At 42.3% G+C, this 18,759-nt stretch overlaps 1 protein-coding gene and 1 pseudogene across 2 annotated transcripts; both read right to left on the reverse strand.

Annotated features, from left to right (window-relative positions):
* Positions 1 to 241: 241 nt before the first annotated feature.
* On the reverse strand, positions 242 to 18,759 carry LOC147322374 (uncharacterized). The gene is made up of 4 exons (XM_086306874.1): positions 18,703 to 18,759; positions 7,698 to 7,802; positions 1,307 to 1,903; positions 242 to 981 (listed from the first exon to the last, which is right to left on the reverse strand). Exons 2-4 carry the CDS (start codon positions 7,713 to 7,715, stop codon positions 361 to 363), a joined length of 1,236 nt encoding a protein of 411 aa, XP_086163000.1. The 5' UTR covers positions 7,716 to 7,802; positions 18,703 to 18,759; the 3' UTR covers positions 242 to 360.
* Positions 16,257 to 18,472, reverse strand: LOC147322375 (uncharacterized; annotated as a pseudogene). Its single transcript, XR_015130917.1, has 2 exons — positions 18,219 to 18,472; positions 16,257 to 17,528 (listed from the first exon to the last, which is right to left on the reverse strand). The product of XR_015130917.1 is annotated as an uncharacterized LOC147322375 (transcript).

Genomic DNA, 18,759 nt, shown 5'->3' on the forward strand with positions numbered 1-18,759 from the left:
TTCTGACCGAACCTGCTGGGACTGTGTGAGGTCCTGAGGCTAAGAGTAAGGATTTATCCACAGGAGAGCTGCGTTCTTACAAACCATCCCACTGTGTAAACCTGACATCTGTGGAACAGCTGAGCTGTATGATGTGTACAAGGACACAAAACATTATTTACCATCAGATCCCGAGCCCTCCATGTGTTAATCAAGAAACTGCTGCTGTGCTACATCCATAAATAATGAATAAATTAGGAGCTAAAACTAAAAGGACAGTTTATTTGTACCATCTTCATGTGAACACATTCAAGAACATCACAGATGAAAGAAACATTAAAAACTTCCACACTACATAAAGCAAGAAAAATAGTTTTTCTTTCACGTGGTTTCAGAAAAAACTGTCTCTTCAGATTCACTGTGATCCAGTGATGGGAGTGATTTCAGCCCTGAGTGATCACGCTGATGTTTGCACAGAGCAGACAATGAGGTGAATGTTTGGGCACATTGGTAACAGTGAAACAGTTTATTAGTAACGTGGGATCGTTTGTGTTCGGAGTATGAACTGAGATTCCTGAAGCTCTTGTCACACTGGTCACAGCTGTAGTTTCCTTCCATGTGTGTACGTTCGTGCCTGTTACGATGACCTGAATATGAGAAGCTTTTGTCACAGTGTCTGCACTTGTATGGTTTCTCTCCTGTGTGGACTCGTTTGTGTGTTTTAAGCTCACATGCAGTGGTGAAGGATGACCCACACTGATCACAGAGGTGCTTTTTAACCCCACTGTGAATCAGTTCATGTTTTTTTAAGTCACCTGATGTGGTGAAGCTTCTCCCACATTCTTTGCAGTATTTCAGTTTGTCTCCAGTGTGTCTACGTTGATGTGTTTTTAGGTCAGCTTTCCAACTGAAAGTTTTTCCACAGAGGTCACAATGAAAGTCTTTCCCACCACCACAGTGATGACAGGGTTGAGAACTGGATCCATCTGTGTCACTCTGCTTCTAAACAAAGACACAAAGACAGTGTAAGTCAGTCCTTCGACATTTTTATCCTGAACGTCGCCTGAAATAAAGAGCATCTCTGCAGACGTCCAATTACATTTGACTGTTTCAGTTAACACACTCAGTTTACTGGGCTGCAATAACTACAATACTACCACCATAATACTACAGTAATACTAAAATCATAACTGACATGAAAATCTGAATAATCACTCAGAGCTGCTTTTCCATGCAGTAGAATTGCTAACATGCTAACACAGTTTAATGAGCAGAGTTGTTCCAAACAGTCAGGCTAAAATGACAAGATAACAATATAAATACATACCTCACAGTAACTGCACTTGTAGAGTCTCTTTCTGGTGTGGATCTGTTGGTGTTGTCTCAGGTAACGTGGAGCTTTAAAAGTCTTCTCACACAGGTCACATTTATAAGGTCGTCCCTCAGTGTGGATAAACATGTGTTTTCGTAAGTTTGCGTCTGTTGTAAACTGTTTGCCACACTGTTCACAGCAGTACACATCATGTCTGGTGTGAATGCGTAGGTGTATATTTCGGTACCCTCTCTGGCTGAAAGTTTTTCCACAGATGTCACAGCTGTACGCCTTAATTCCAGAGTGGCTAACTAGATGGCTCTGTAAGCTGCTACTGTGAGTAAAAGCTCTGCCACACTGATCACAGCTGTACGCTTTAACTCCACTGTGGATGAGTTGGTGTGTTTTTAGGGAACGCTTCCAGGAAAAAGACTTTCCACACAAGTCACAGCTGAACAGTCTCTCTCCAGTGTGGATGACCTGATGCTGTTTCAGTGAACCCTTCAAAGTAAAACCCATCCCACACTCGTCACAGGTGTGTTTTTTCTCTCTCTTTCTTCTGTGAGGTTTGTCGGCCTCCTGAGAGCGCTGACTTCTCGCTCCATGTTGGTCCTGCAGTGACAGAGATACAAACAGAGGCAGTGAGTGAAATGCAGTCGTGGAACAAACTCAACCTTCAAACTCCCTCCATTAACACTAGTTTTAAACCTGAAGGTGGAGTGTGGCACCAAACACCTTAAAGGTCTCTTATCCCCACCTGCTGGTAGTTCTAACACATTACATCCAACTTGGTGTTAAAAATAATTCATGACTGTTCAAACACTAAAATCATGCCCATTCCTCCTGATTGTACACACACACACACACACACACACACACACACACACACACACACACACACACACACACACACACACGTTGTTTGTAATACATATTTCTATCATTTGTATAGATTTATACATAATTATTCAGTGATAATAAATCCTATGTTTGTTTATTTGTTTATTCAAAAGGAACCCCATTAGCTTCCACAACAGGGCCCTATTTCAGGAAGCCGGTTTCGAAAACTGTGTGAAAAACGATACTCAGGGTTGAGTAACCCCGAACTGTCCAACTCGGAATATTCGGTTTCAGAAAGGCTGATAACAATTAGTTCAATCAACGCGGAGTTGCTTTAACCTCGAGTTAAGCGCGCGCACGAGGATACATAAAGCCCTGATTAGTGGAGCACAGATTAAGCGAGTCACCATGGAGACGGAGGGAAAGAAGGCGCGGTCAATGTATTTTACAGCGCTTGAGGCCGAAATTCTGATGGCAGCATATGCCGATAACATGCAAAAAAAAGTAACACAGCCTCAGCTGCAAAACAAAGGGAGCATGCATGGCAAAACATAGCCAACAGAGTCAATGCGTGAGTGTTAATTTAAACATTGATCTAGGGATTTCCACCCATTCAACACGTTATTTTATTATTTTATTATTTTTTATTTTATTTTTTATCTCATACATTTTATTTTGTGATGTGATGTGAGCGCAGGTGCAACCCAACAGGCCCCAAACGTGCCTGGCAGCAAGTAAAAATGAAATATAAAAATATAGTCCAAACAGGTAAGGTGTAATTGTATTATGAGCCATAGTGCTTGGTCTGTTTGTCCGATGTAAATCAATTGCAGTTAGAGGCTACATTAATTTCCCCTCTGTAAGCACTTATTGAAATTATCTGAGCACATTACAAGTACATATTTGCTTACTCTGTATGCTCAAATGTGACCCGTTATAGCCAACAGAAAAAAAAGTGGAGGCCCGGAAAACAGGTGGGGGTCCTCCACCACCACCACTCACAGAGGCTGAGCAGTTGGCTTCCACATTTGTGATAATGTTGGCAGCATCACATATGATCTTCACAGTGCAGAGAACATAAATTTGCATCCATTACTATAATGAAATAATTTGTTAGTTTGAAATGCTACAGGGAACTATGTACCTGTACATTAATGCTGTGGAAAGACTTCCTGTTCACATAGTCCCCTTCATTTACTGAAGGAGCAATGATTGGAATGTGAGTGCCATCTATACAGCCGATCACGCCTGGGAACCGTGAAAATAAATGTAAAATGTAAGTAGTAGTTCAAGTATCACCACATCATGAATTAAGTTTTGTTCATCCTGATACTTGCAATTTTGTGGCATCCCTCTTTGATAAATCTTGTGGGTCTATGACCGGGGAACACCACAAACGAGTGCAGGAGACATTTCAGTGCAACTGTAACATTCCTGACTGCCCGACAGACTTGGAAACGTGCTCAGCGTCACCAATATTATACAGAAAGCTCCCGTTTGCAAAAAACCGAAGTGCAATACAAATAATATGTACAGAACTGAGAGAATGTCCGCGATGTGTCACATGAGCAATATTAGGCCTGAGGATGTTATTCAAATAAATTATAGATTGTGCTGAAAAACGGTAACGTTCACACAGAAGCTCATCAGGAAATGATAAAATGTCCAAACGCGCTCTAATCACTCTCTCCCAGCGGAGAGCTCTGCGGAGAATTTGGGCTTCAACATCTACTGGCTCTTCAAGGAAGGAGCACGCCATGTCTGACACTTCCTACAGTCAGGTTTCCGACAAAGAGGCGGAGAAGGTCAGGGTTAGTTGAAGTAAACCTGCTGGGGGGCAGGTTAGCTTCACGGAGTGAAACAGGGCCCTGGTGTTGCTCGTCTTCCATCAAATACAATCACATAAAATATTATACAATAAAGTGGATTCAAGATATTCACATAATTTGGCTCTTACATCCACAGTGAGGTTTCACAATTAAAATATAAGCAATCAATAATAAAAAATAATAATAATAATAACAATATCAATAACATTGAGGCACATTACACAAATTTCAAAAACAAATCATCTCTTACAATATTTACAACAACTAAAAGTTCTGTAAATTGGCTTTTAAATGTTCATTGAAGTTTTGAATAGTTGCTAATTCTCTAATTTTATAAGGTAATTTATTCCACCTGAAAGTTGCTCTAAATATAACAGTTTTACAAAAAGTTACTTTTAACTCGAGGATTTACTAAATTGCAGTTTGTTGAAAATCGTGTAATATCATTATGTATTTCATCTGGATACTGCAGCTGAGCAGAGATAAAAGTGGCGTGTTTAACAGAATTGCTTTCTTTATAACTACAAGCCATAGAATATTTTAGCCTGTACAGGAAGCCAAGAAAGCTGATAATGCATTTTATCGATATTAGTATTAGAGATGGCACGATGCCACTTTTTAATGTCCAATACCGATTCCGATATGATATGGATATCTGCCAATACCGATATGAATCCGATATAGCGTTTTTTGTAATCAATAAAACTGTTTTTTAAATAAATATCTTGCTGCATTTTGTATAAGTTCATACTCAAGTTTTAAAAACAAGACACTAAAGCTATTCCGTTATACCAAATGAGCCCTTTCCTCTACTCCCTCTTCACCCACGACTGCAGACCTGCCGATGGTTCTAACACCATCATTAAGTTTGCGGATGACACCACGGTGATTGGCCTCATCAGTGACAACGATGAGGCCGCCTACAGGGAGGAGGTGGATGGTCTGGCTGAGTGGTGCAACACAAACAACCTGCTGCTTAACACCGAGAAGACCAAGGAGCTCATCGTGGACTACAGGAGGAATGCTGACCCACATCCACCCATCTACATTAAGGGGACGGCTGTGGAGCGTGTGAGCAGCTTCAAGTTTCTTGGAGTCCACATCTCCGAGGATCTCATCTGGACAACCTGAACTGCTCTGAACTGCTCCGCCTCGGACCGGAAGGCGTTGCAGAGTGTTGTGAAAACTGCGCAGCGCATCGCCCGAGCACCACTTCCTGCCATAAAGGACATTTATAGGAAGCAGTGTCTGAAAAGGGCTGGGAAAATCATCAAAGACCCCAGTCACCCGTCACATGGATTCTTCACCCTCCTTCCCTCTGGGAGGCGCTACAGGAGCCTCCGGACTAAGACCACCAGGAACCGGAACAGCTTCTTCCCCACAGCTGTCAGACTCCTGAACTCTGCCTCCTGACATCTGACCCATGTTAAACTCATGGACTGAACATACACACACACACAACCACCTACACACACACACATACAATGGACAACTGTACCCTCAAACACACAATAATAACATGGACTGAACCACCACTCACAACCACTAGCACTTTATACAGCCTCTGTAGAAATTATCCACATATCTCAGTATCACTTATCTTAACTGCACCACTGCATAAATAATCATTCTGTAAAATACGATAATTTTTAATTCTACAACTGTTTATAACTTGCATATTTCCCATTTCTGTATAGCTGTATATCTCATATTTCTGTATAGTTTTTAATTTCATATTCTGTATAGTTTTTCATATTTATATCCTGTTCATAGCTTGTACTCACTACAGCCTATACATACTTATAGTAATAGCATATTCATAACATACTTCATACCATGTACATTATAACATACCATAATAGACCCATTTCTGTAATATACTTACATATCTATATTATTGCTAATATATATTGTAATATATCTATATCATGGCTAAAGCACTTCTGGATGGAAGCAAACTGCATTTCGTTGCCCTGTACCTGTGCATGTGCAATGACAATAAAGTTGAATTCTATTCTATTCAAATATTTTATAATTCAGCAACACACATCAATCTAATAAACTTAAACCTGCACCATCCTTCCTATTCTGGTATTTTAAAGAGTACTTAGCAGAAATATTAAGCAACCTAACTAACAGAGTTGCCAACTCCCAGCAAAAATCTCCCAGAACCACCCCCGCCCTCCACCTCATGATGCTTAATTGACATAATCAACTTTAATTTAATGCACGTGTACATCAAATGCACAGAAATAATCAATTATGTTTCTACAATAATTAAATAGATTCACCATCTTTCTTCAACAGAATTGCAGACTGCACAGATGGTACCTTCCCAAAGGAAAAAGGACTATAGCTTACCAGGGTGTAAATTAGACTTAATAGTTACCATATACAGTAATGAATTTCTATACATTTAATCAGATGACCACTTTGGTTGTAAGATTCAGATAATTATTTATTAAAAGTTAGTCCTTTAAATGAAATAACAAAGAAAAGTATTTTTTGTGCCTCCCTTTACTTGTTAATGCCATACCTGCCCCCTGGCAAAGCTTTGCTAGAGCCGCCCCTGCACAGTTACCAGCTGTCAGCTACTTAGAAAACATGAGAGAAGAAGAGGCAGCTGCAGCTTAAGGACACAGACTAACTCCAGAGTCTTTTTTTCCCCCCCATTCTAGTTGAAGTACGGGACAAATCACTTCCTTTTCGCCTCAGTATGGAAGAGATTAAGATTAAAAATGCAGCGGCTTGGAAGCATGTAGTGAGGCTCCAAATGCTCCACCAGTTCCCTGACAGGTCTCGCAGACAACAGCCGCTCTATCGAGTGACACATACTTAAGCAAAGCTGGGTTACGCCAAGTAGGGCACTTTGTGAGGCGAGGATCGGTCCATTTTTAATTAGAATAGTATGAACATCTAATCTGGACGCCTTATTCTGGACTAACTGAAGTCTGTTAAGATCTGTCTTATTAGCTGCTGACAAATGATTGAACAATACTCCACATGAGACATTACTAGTGCATTAATGACATCTTTCAAAATTGAAGATTTGATACAGAAAGAGCATTTCATAGCCATAGCTATGCCTTGTCCCATTTTCTTAAAAACAGAGTCGATGTGCTGAGACCATGAAAGGTGGTGATTTATGGTAACACCGAGTTGCAGATCATTTGTGAAAACTAGAGATGTGAGGCAACTTTTCATCGAGCACAGAGCAGCTGGTGAAAATCAATAACATTTTAGTTTATCAATCAAAAGATCGAAAATTTATCGAAACCTGTTGGGTCTGAGTTTAGACCCAACAGGTTCAGTGAAGAAAAATGTCTGATTGTAACCTGAGGGTTTTTTACATTAAGAAAAAGGCACCAAACATCAAACCAATTTAAGCCTAAACAGTAACACATGAACGTAGAGCAGGGCGATATGACAAAAAATATAACAGTGCAAATGCAAATTCCTCTGAGCAAATGTCGGCCAATTTCCACTGGAAATGCCTTTTGGTTAAACTGTCAGCAAGGAATTTGCATTTGCACTGTTAAATTTTTATATAACTTCAATACACATAAAAAAAACAGCTGTTTGTTTAAGTGAAAATACATTGATGGGTTTTTTTTGCACTAATAAAGTTGTGGAGTTGTAAAGTATTTTGTCTCGCGTCAATTATATCGTTATCGCAAATTTTCAAATGTATATCGTGATAAATATTTTTGGTCATATCGCCCTGCTCTGTCTGTCACCTTCTGTGTTGAGCTCATTGTTTTCTCTGTAGTGGCTGAGCTGAGTCCAAGTAGCTGAAAATGTTCCTCTGCTCTCCGTCAGACTCTTCTCCTCCTGCTGATCAGCTGGGACACAAAACAGATCTTTGTTAGGCTCCACACTGCACTGAAGAGTCAAAGTGTCTCATATGTTCACCTGACAAGTAAAAGAACACATTTTTGCTTCCCGAGGTGGGCAACTTATTGGAAACAAACACAAAAGGTTTGAGCACCGATACAAAATTTAGCAGTATATATATTTATTTATTAGGGGTGCAACAATACACAAAATTCACGGTTCGGTTCGGTTCGATACTTTGGTGTCACGGTTCGATATTTTTTCGATACAAAATAAAATGTTCATGCCTTTTTAATTTGTCATTTATTAAAATTATAAATATATATTTTAACTCAAAAGTACAGTTTTTAAGTTTAACCCTAACCCTTGTGCGTGTTTTTTATTTTGACAGCGAATGCGCACCTGCGGACCACTTATGTGCACCCCTGGTTATTTAGCTCGTCATATTGCAGCCACAGAAATTAAAAAAGCAGCAGGATATATGTAAAGTGCATAAAGTGCAGCTTTATGGTCCATGAAACCATAAAGCTGCACTTTCTTTTTGCCTTATAGTCTGATTTGTCATAACTTTTCCGTTTTGTGGTAAGCTTTTCTTTGGCTGTCAGTTCTTCACCCTGACCTGTCTTATTTGGCTCAGCAGAACTAAAATATATATCCTGCTGCTTTTACACACGCACTCACATAAGCTCAGCGATTCTCTGCGCGATCAACCTCTCACATGTTTAAGCTTGCTGCGGGAGATTTCACTTTCACACTTCACATATTTGCATAGTAAGCTAACGATTGATAAGACGATGTCAGAGGAATTGGTGCACAAATTATCATCACTCACAGATCAGTGCTGTCGCTCTCTATACACAGTTCACGCGATTGCAAAGTGAAAGCAAAAAAACAAGCGCAAATTCAAACGCGATTTCAATATGTCACATATTGACAGTGGCTCACCGATGCCAATGACATAATTACCCAGCTACATTTCCGAAAGAATGCAAAAGCATTGACATATATTTTTCCTTCCTACAATAGCCGGACGGGCAGGGCAGAGATAGATTTTGGTAGCCCGACTGGAAAAATCGCTAGCCCCAGGACGTCGGGCTAGCGATTTTGCGAGCCCTGTATCTGATTGAAGAATCACTCATCTTTGGAAAAGAGAGTTTATTACAGAGAAATGGCTCTTTCCAAAATAAAAGCTATACTATCCGCTTCTTCTGGGCTATATTCTCAGCAGCATATTAAACATATCAGGTCCCCATAAGGCGAATCCTGTGCTAACGGCTGTCTAAATGACTCGGGTAAAGTTAGTAGCATGCTTGCTTTTGTCTGCTTCCACTTGTCTTTGCACTAGGATGATGTCGGCGTAAATGTGCAGTCATATTCGTTGTGTTCCCACTAGTGCTTTCAGGTTAACCTCGTTAAAATGACCTTAACGCCACAACACGGCAAATCTCCGTTAACGAGCTACCGCCGATCGCCCCGTGCATGGGGCTAGACGGCCAACACGTTAACGAGCTAACTGCGCTAACACACTAGCTCCCATCCATGTAATTGAGCATTGTGTTAGTGGTGGGAACAGTCATACGGTTATTGTTCATGTGTCCAACAGCAGAGGGGAAGAAACTGTTCTTATGGCGAGAGGTTCTGGTGCGAATGGACCGGAGCCTCCTGCCTGAGGGGAGCAGGTCAAACAGACTGTGTCCAGGGTGAGAAGGGTCAGCTGAGATCCGAGCTGCACGCCCCAGTGTCCTGGAGGTGTACAGGTCCTGCAGAGATGGGAGTCTGCAGCCAATCACCTTCTCAGCAGAGCGCACAACACGCTGCAGTCTCTGTTTGTCCCTGATAGTGGCTCCAGCGTACCACACGGTGATGGAGGAGGTGAGGATGGACTCGATGATTGCAGTGTAGAATTGCATCATCGTCCGTGTTGGCAGGTTGAATTTCTTCAGCTGCCTCAGGAAGTACATCCTCTGCTGGGCTTTCTTAATGACGGAGGTGATGGTGGGCTCCCACTTCAGGTCCTGGGTGATGGTGGTACCCACGAAGCGGAATGAGTCCACAGAGGTGATGGGGGTGTCAGTCAGGATGATGGGGGGGAGTGGGGCTGTGTGCTTCCTGAAGTCCACAATAATCTCCACTGTCTTCTGGGCATTCAGCACCAGGTTGTTGTGGCTGCACCAGGACACCAAACGTTCAACCTCCCTCCTGTAGGCAGACTCATCTCCGTCCGAGATGAGTCCAATAACGGTGGTGTCATCTGCAAACTTGATTAGCTTGACAGACTGGTGGGTGGAGGTGCAGCACTTAGTATACAGGGAGAAGAGCAGGGGAGAAAGAACACAGCCCTGAGGGGAGCCGGTGCTGATGGTCCGGGAGTCCGAGACATTCTTTCCCAGCCTCACATGCTGCTTCCTGTCCGTCAGGAAGTCAGTGATCCACCGGCAGATGAGATCAGGCACATTCATCTGGGAAAGCTTGCCTCGGAGATGGTCTGGAAGGATGGTATTGAAGGCAGAGCTGAAGTCCACAAACAGGATCCTGGCGTAGGTTCCTGGGGAGTCCAGATGCTGCAGGATGAAGTGTAGGGCCATGTTGATGGCGTCATCCACAGACCTGTTGGCTCTGTATGCAAACTGCAGGGGGTCCAGGAGGGGGGCCGTGAGGGTCTTGAGATAGGAGAGAACCAGGCGCTCAAAAGACTTCATGACCACAGATGTCAGAGCCACGGGTCTGTAGTCATTTAGTCCAGTGATCCTAGGTTTCTTGGGGACAGGAATTATGGTAGAGGACTTGAAGCAGGCAGGCACATGACATGCCTGCAGTGAGGAGTTGAAAATGCCAGAAAACACTGGGGCCAGCTCGTTTGCACAGTGTCTGAGGGTGGCAGGAGACACACCGTCTGGGCCGGGAGCTTTCCGAGCATTCAGACTCTTAAACTGCTTCCTCACATCTGCTTCATGAATATGAAGAGTTGTGGTGGGAGGAGGTGGTGTGAAATCCTCTTTTGTGTGGGGTGAGGAGGGGGTGTTGTAGGTGAACAGTTTGAAGGTGGTGATGGCTCTATGGAGGGGGGAGAGGTGGGGGAATGAGTGTCCAAAGTGTCTCTATTGTTGGGGCCGTTGGAGGTGTGAAGGCTGCCTGATGGCTCGTCAAAACGACAGTAGAAGTCATTCAGGGTGTTGGCTAAGAGCAAGTCATCAGTGGAGTGGGGGGTTTTAGGCTTGTAGTTGGTGATATTCCTAAAACCTTTCCACACAGAGGCCGAGTCATTCTCTGAGATCTGCTGCTGCATCTTCTCAGAGTGCTGATGTTTAGCAACGTCCACTTCTTTAGTGAACCTGTACTTGGCCTCTCTGTAGCAGTCCCTGTCTCCGCTTCTGAACGCCTTTCTCTTTTCCAGCCACAGCTTTTTGAGTTTAGGAGTAAACCAGGGTTTGTCATTGTTATAACTCACCCTGGTGTGTGATGGCACAATGCTGTCCTCACAGAAGTGGATATAGGAGGTGACAGTGTCCGTAAACTCGTCCAAGCTGTTAGAAGCAGCCTTCATTGTGTCCCAGTCTGTAGACTCCAAACACGTGCGAAGCTCCTCCACAGCCTCGTTGCTCCACAGTTTTTTGGTCCTCACGACAGGTTTGGAGAGCTTCAGCCTCTGTCTGTACGCGGGGATTAGGTGGATCATGACGTGGTCAGAAAGTCCGAGTGAAGCGCGGGGCACCGCACGATAGGCCCCGCTGATCGTGCTGTAACAGTGGTCTAATGTCCTCTCCTCTCTGGTCGGGCATTTAATATACTGCTTGTATTTGGGAAACTCATGGCTCAGATTGGCTTTGTTAAAGTCCCCAAGAGCAATGATGAGAGAGTCCGGGAATGTCCGCTCCATGTGCAGTATCTGGCGTCTGGCGGGATGTAAACAGCGGCCAGGATGAATGAAGCAAACTCCCGCGGAGAATAAAACGGTTTGCAGTGAATAAAAAGGTATTCCAGAGAGGAAGAGCAGTGCTGAGCAATCACTGTTACATCTGTGCACCAGCCACTATTAATGTAGAAGCAGACACCTCCACCTTTGGTCTTACCGGAGAGAGCGGCCTGCCGGTCCGCACGCAGCAGATGAAAGCCCTCCAGCTTGAGCGCGCTGTCCGGGATGTCCTCACTGAGCCACGACTCCGTAAAACATAAGACACAGGAGGAGGCAAAGTCTCTGTTCATGCTTCTCATCAGGGCCAGCTCGTCTATTTTATTCCTGAGTGAGCGTACATTGGAAAGGAAGATCCCAGCAAGAGCAGTTCGCAGTCCACGGCTCGCTTACCTCTCTTTCGGCGTCTCACTTTCCTGATCAGAGTCTGCAGTAAATCTGCCGCAGATGCGACAAATATTGGAAGTAAATCCACAGGTGTTGTAGTCCTGTAGTTAAGAAGCTCTTCTCTGGTGTAAGAATATCCAGAGGAGTGCCCAGACACAGAAGTTATGCACAAAAACAAAACAGAAGTAACGCACTGAAGCACCAGGGCATCCATACGCGGCGCCATCTTGGATCTTGAATCATATATATATATATATATATATATATATATATATATATATATATATATATATATGTCCCGGGGCTAGCGATTTTTCCAGTTGGGCTACCAAAATCTATCTCTGCCCTGCCCATCGGCCTATCGTAGGAAGGAAAAATATATGTCAATGCTTTTGCATTCTTTTGGAAATGTAGCTGGGTAATTATGTCATTGGCATTGGTGAGCCACTGTCAATATGTGACATATTGAAATCGCGTTTGAATTTGCGCTTGTTTTTTGCTTTCACTTTGCAATCGCGCGAACTGTGTATAGAGAGCGACAGCACTGATTGGTGAGTGATGATAATTTGCGCACCAATTCCTCTGACATCGTCTTATTAATCGTTAGCTTACTATGCAAACATGACAAGTGAAATCTCCCGCAGCTTAAACATGTGAGAGGCTGATCGCGCAGAGAATCGCTGAGCTTATGTGAGTGCATGTGTAAAAGCAGCAGGATTTATATTTTAGTTCTGCTGAACCAAATAAGACAGGTCAGGGTGAAGAAGTGACAGCCAAAGAAAAGCTTACCACAAAACGGAGAAGTTATGACAAATCAGACTATAAGGCAAAAAGAAAGTGCAGCTTTATGGTTTCATGGACAAAATAATTTCTGTGGCTGCAATATGACGAGCTAAATAACCGGGGCTGCACATAAGTGGTCCGCAGGTGCTGTCAAAATAAAAAACGCGCACAAGATAAGAAGTTGCAACGCGTGTTTGCGTACATAAGATTTTCAGGAGGAGGACAGACATATGTTTAGAACTCTTACAGATGTTGAAGAAGCTCCTTTAAGCAATTACTGTGATATTCCTCCAACTCTAGTAAAGTGGTCAGTGTAACCGTTCTCCCAGGCGGAATTATAAAGGGAAGTGTCCAGGCATCCATGAAAAAGAAGATTTACAATGTTGAGGTGAGCTAGGAGTAAGCTAGCTAGCCGACGATTAAACATGAGATATTCTGTATTCTGATGTATTTCATAAAGCACACACACGTACAGCAATGCTATAACAGTGGAGGTAAACAAAGATGGAAATCTACATAACATGGAGGTTTTGGAGAGTTAGTAATGTTAGCCTAGTACCAGTTATATTAGCCTAGTTAACCTAGTACCAGTACACAGAGCAGCGCTGCAAGTGTTTGTTAGAATGTTTAGGGTAAGCATTAACTTTCTTTCAATGTAGGTGCATGTTGAGGGTCAGTCAGTCAGGTTCAGCTCCTGTGAGTGCCCGATTGGCAATGATAAGTGCCATCATATGGCGGCATTGTTGATTTGGGTGAAGAAGAATGTTTCTTGCACTGACGTGGAATGTGTGTGGAAGAGGGTAAAATCATCCAAAGGAGAAGAAATTACTGCCAAGGGAGTGTCTGTGATGACACCATCAACAACACAAGGTCAGTTATTTATTTAAAATTTGCTCTTTGAATTAATTATAATTATAATAATTATTTTCTTAACTTTTTAAAAAGCATTGTGTTTTATATGCTAAAATTATTATTTATTTACCTGAATGCTCCCAGGTACTTTGATATTTACTTTAACATGTGGTATAAATTGTACATGTATGTAAAATCTTGTAAACTACATACATCAGACTGTTTGCCTCCACTGTCCCCACTTTATTATTTAAATGTATTTTATATACTCCGTACCTCACTTTGTCTATTCTGTGGTCAGAATTCCTTTATGACTAAGTTGTATTTTCATCCCCAAAGGCATGTGATTGGGGGATCCTTTGTGAGCCAAAGGCCAAGGAGCTGTACACTGACTGTACTGGTGCAGCTATCAAGGAGAGGGGACTGTTTTTATCTAACAGTAGCCTGCTTGGTGGTTCTCCTGATGGGACTGTCTCTAATGAGTGCATCATTGAGGTGAAATGCCCATGGTCAGCCAGAACCAAAACTGTATTGGAGGCTGCAGAAAGTAAGGACTTTTTCCTACAGCTGGATGAGGCAAGTGGTTCCCTGGTATTAAAAAAGAATCACAACTACTGGCATCAGATCCAGGGCAACTTCTATCTCACAGGGGCGAAAAGCTGTCACTTTATTGTTTGGACTCCATGTGACTTTTTCATCTTGCATGTGGATAGAGAACAAACTTGGGCTGTTAACACTGAATCTTTGGAAACGTTCTACCGGGAAGTTATTTTGCCCCATATTTTATCGCAGCTTTGAATTCATATCAGCATGAGTAATTTATCAGTCCAAATGTTTATAGTTAATTTTAAAACTATTTGTAAATATTTGTAAATTGTACATTTTTTGTTATTGTAACTTTGTAAATATATTCAGATAAATTTTTAAATTATATTAATTTTTGATTTGAAAAAATAATATGTTTTGGACAAACTGTTCCTGAAAATAAAGAGTAACACATGTATCTGGAATTCTTGATTTTAATTGAAAATGTTTAGCAAGAAAACTAGGCAGTAATCAGGAAGCTGGAATGGAATGAAAAATGTAACAAGCCATTGATAAAAACAGAGTAAAACATTTTACGAATCACAAATGAGACCATTCTCAATTTGAAACTATGCAACTAAGTTGTTTTTATGATGTAACATCCTAAGTATACACATAAAACAATCCAGAACACTTAGGAGTTATAAATAATAAAAGTAAACTTATTCAACAGTTGTATTTGTAAACTTATTCAACCAGACGGAGTGAGTCCCCTTGTCCTCAAGGCCTGTGCCCCCCAGCTGTGTGGAGTCTTTCATAAACTGTTTATGCTGAGTCTGAGTCTGCAGAGGGTCCCGGTGATGTGGAAGACATCATGCCTCGTCCCTGTACCAAAGACGCCACGTCCCAGTGGCCCCCAGGATTACAGGCCCGTGGCATTGACCTCCCACATCATGAAGACCCTGGAAAGGCTCATCCTGGACCAGCTGCGACCCATAGTAAGACCACACCTGGATCCCCTTCAGTTCGCTTATCAGCCTCGTCTCGGAACTGAGGACGCCATCATCTACCTGCTCAATCGTGTCTACACCCATCTGGACCAGCCGGTGAGCACTGTGAGGGTCATGTTTTTTGACTTTTCCAGTGCTTTCAACACCATCAGGCCGACCCTCCTGGGTGATAAGTTAGCAGCGATGCAGGTGGATGCTTCTCTGGTGTCCTGGATTGTTGATTACCTGACAGGAAGACCACAATATGTACGTCTCCCACAGTGTGTGTCTGACAAGGTGATCAGCAACACAGGGGCACCACAGGGGACTGTCCTCTCCCCCTTCCTCTTCACCCTCTACACCACAGACTTCAGCCACTGCACGGAGACATGCCATCTTCAGAAGTTTTCTGATGACTCTGCGGTGGTTGGATGCATCAGCAGGGATGATGAGACAGAGTACCGGGCTGTGGTCGACTCCTTTGTCACGTGGTGTGAGCAGAATCATCTGCAGCTGTCGCAGATGCCAACAGACTTAATAAACTAATCCGTAAGGCCAGCAATGTTGTGGGGATGGAGCTGGACTCCCTCAAGGTGGTGTCGGAGAGGCGGATGCTGTCCAAGATAAAGACAATGTTGGATAACACCTCCCACCCACTCCATGACATGCTGGTCAGTCACAGGAGCTCGTTCAGTGAGAGACTGAGATTACCGAAAAGCACCACTGAACGACACAGGAAATCATTCCTGCCTGTGGCCATCTCCCTGTACAACGCATCCACTTAACACACTGGTTACTGCTACAACTACACATGTTTCTTTTCCAGCTATTTATTTATGAGTGACTTATGTATGTATGTATGTATATATATGTATATATTGTACTATTCTTAGTTAGCGTATTGTCTGTCTTGTCTTAATGTTGGTTTAAAATGGAGCACTGTAACAAAAAATAATTTCCCCCAGGGATCAATAAAGTATTCTGATTCTGATTCTGATTCTGATTATTTTCTGGTCCACAACTAGTTAGAAAATGACACAATGTACTTTTACCTCTGAACTCTCACAGGTATAATTTATTCAATTTCACGGAGAATAGGTGTTTGTAAATTTGTAAGACACACACATGCTTTCAAGATCTTATTAATATTTTTTTTTAACTGATGTGGGATGTGATGCAAAATTGAGAAAAGTTTCAGTCTTTGAATGGAACGCTCTACATGTATTCTTGCACAGGAAATCTTCCTGTTGTTGTTCACTTCCTCCTGTGTGAATTGTCCGTTGGTGAGGAAGGACGGAATGTTCAGTGAGACCCCTTCTGGTAGGATGTCCCGAATTGTGAAGCCCTTATCTGTAGATGTTGCAGTACTCCACAGTCAGCTGTTATGGCCTTATCTGAGGCACTTCCACCGTACAAGTTGCTTACAAAGGTTATTACACCATTAGGAGCCACACCAATTAGAGCCTTTAGTGTGGTCCGTCCTTTGTACTGGCTGTACAAATGACTTTGTGTGTTAAGTCTCTCTGTGTTACAAACAGAAACTTCCGTGCAGTCAAGCACAATCCTGCAGTTAGGAAATGGTTGGAAGCAATCTGGCAGCGATGTTTGATTCTTGGCTCTCGAGGTAATGTTGTTTTCCAGCATGCCAACATACAAAATGTCATACAGTGCACTAACAATTGTTGTAAAAATATTAGTTACTGTGGCTCTGCTGCAGTTAAACCTTGTTGAAAGGTCTGCATGACCAAAATTAAGTTTGAGCTTCATCAGGGTTAGAAATAACTGGTCAATTAGGGGCATCATTTGGACAATCAGAATGATATTTAAGATCAAATCTGGAAAGAAGCGCTTCTAAAAACAGGACAGAAGCAGCATCAGGCAATCCAGTATAGTACTGGACCCTTTCAGGATTGTCAGATATTTTACTGAATGAGAAAGTCTGCTTCTGCTTCTCTACTTGTTTTTTACGTTTTTCATTCTCTATTCTTAGTATGTCATTCTGAATCTCTAGCACCAGAAGACTTTGGGAAGAACTTGTGGAACTTGCAGTAGCTGTCTGTGTATCTGCATTGTTGGAATGATGTAGCTCATCTGATCTTTCACTCTGATTTTCACCAATAGCTGGGACCTGCTCTTTTTTCTTCTTTTTTCTAACAGGGTTGTGGTCATCTGGGAACTGAAAAGACTTCCTGTCGTTCCATGCAAATCTTGTTGGCCCCGCAGCTTTTCCTTGAGGGAAGCGCCAACTGCAGACTCTTGAGTTGCAGTTTGGGGTGAAGTTTTCACGTCTGTGGAAGTGTTTAAAAAGGCAGAGAGAAATTTCAGATCATACGGTAGCCCTCCATTAGTTATGATTAATAGAAAAAAATAGAGATAAATAATAGAGAGAAGCTTCATCCAGATGAGAGAAGCTTCAAGAAACTTAAAGAAGTCCAGATGCTTTTCTTTCCAAGCTCCTTGGACTACGATGACCTGGATGACTGGTCACAGACAGTGACCAGAATTATTCAAATCTTACACATCGTTGTACTAATTTGCTTTTAAGCTTACCAGAAAGATAAGTACTGGCAATCTTTGCTAGCTATTTGTTGGTTAGGTCTTTATTTTGGTAATTAACTGGCACATAGGCTGGGGATTGTAATGTATTTTCTTACATAGACATCACTTTTTGGACGTAACTTTTATTCCTCTGAGCGTCGAAAGCTAACTAAGGTTCATATATATAGCGAAGTGACCCTTAGCTCTCAATCTTTGCTTGGAGAAATAAAAAAGACTTCAAAAATGCAACAACGTCTTTGTAGTAAAAAAAAACACCATAAAAACCATTGTCTATATAAGTAAAATTACTCGTAAAAGCCAGTTTGTCTTTTAGTAGCGGGTTTTAATTGTTCATCACTAGCTATATTAGCTAACTAAAGTAAGAGCCCACTTGCTCTTATCTTACAAATTTATTCATTCACTTACGAGTGGTAACATACCTTATCAACTTCAGCCACTTCCTCTTCTCTCTCTTTTCACAAGGAAACCAGTAAAATGACAGATTAGACTGTTGTTTTGAGCCAGATTGGTTAAAACAACGAGGAACACAGCATTGTGGCATATTGAACACAGGAGCGTTTAGGCCCGGAAGTAGGATTCATCGCGTCATCACTGAACGACCGGATACTGATGCTTGAGAGCGCGCGTGTGATGCAAGTATGTGTAGAGTGTTGAGCGCGTGATCAGTGGTGAGAAAAACAACTCACGAAACTTAACCTTTCTATACTCGTGGCTCACTTGCACTTCTAATATATTCGTTTGCACACTTACACACACCCAGCTGCGGTTTCCTGTTTTGCTACACTCTGGAGAGCCTCGCCTTTAACGGTCTCCTCTCACAGAGAGCAACAGAAAACTTCATTCAGAAAACTTCGAAAAACTCGAGATTGACTGAACTCAGTTCAAAGTTACCTTGACACTTACCTTTAGATGTGAGAGGTAGCAATGGTCCGCTTGAAGCTGACGCTCCGGTGCGTGTGT

This window comes from Aulonocara sp. 'chitande type north' Nkhata Bay, linkage group LG9 (assembly GCF_057382095.1).
Source record: "Aulonocara sp. 'chitande type north' Nkhata Bay isolate Kocher_YH1m ecotype deep benthic linkage group LG9, A_spYH_male_GT1.1, whole genome shotgun sequence".
NCBI lineage: Eukaryota > Metazoa > Chordata > Actinopteri > Cichliformes > Cichlidae > Aulonocara > Aulonocara sp. 'chitande type north' Nkhata Bay.

What these genes read in the sequence shown, in the direction of transcription:
- LOC147322374 (XM_086306874.1), bottom strand. An exon ending in ACAAGTGCAGTTACTGTGAG is followed by an intron (nt 982 to 1,306) that starts GTATGTATTTAT and finishes GTCTTTGTTTAG; the next exon opens with AAGCAGAGTGACACAGATGG.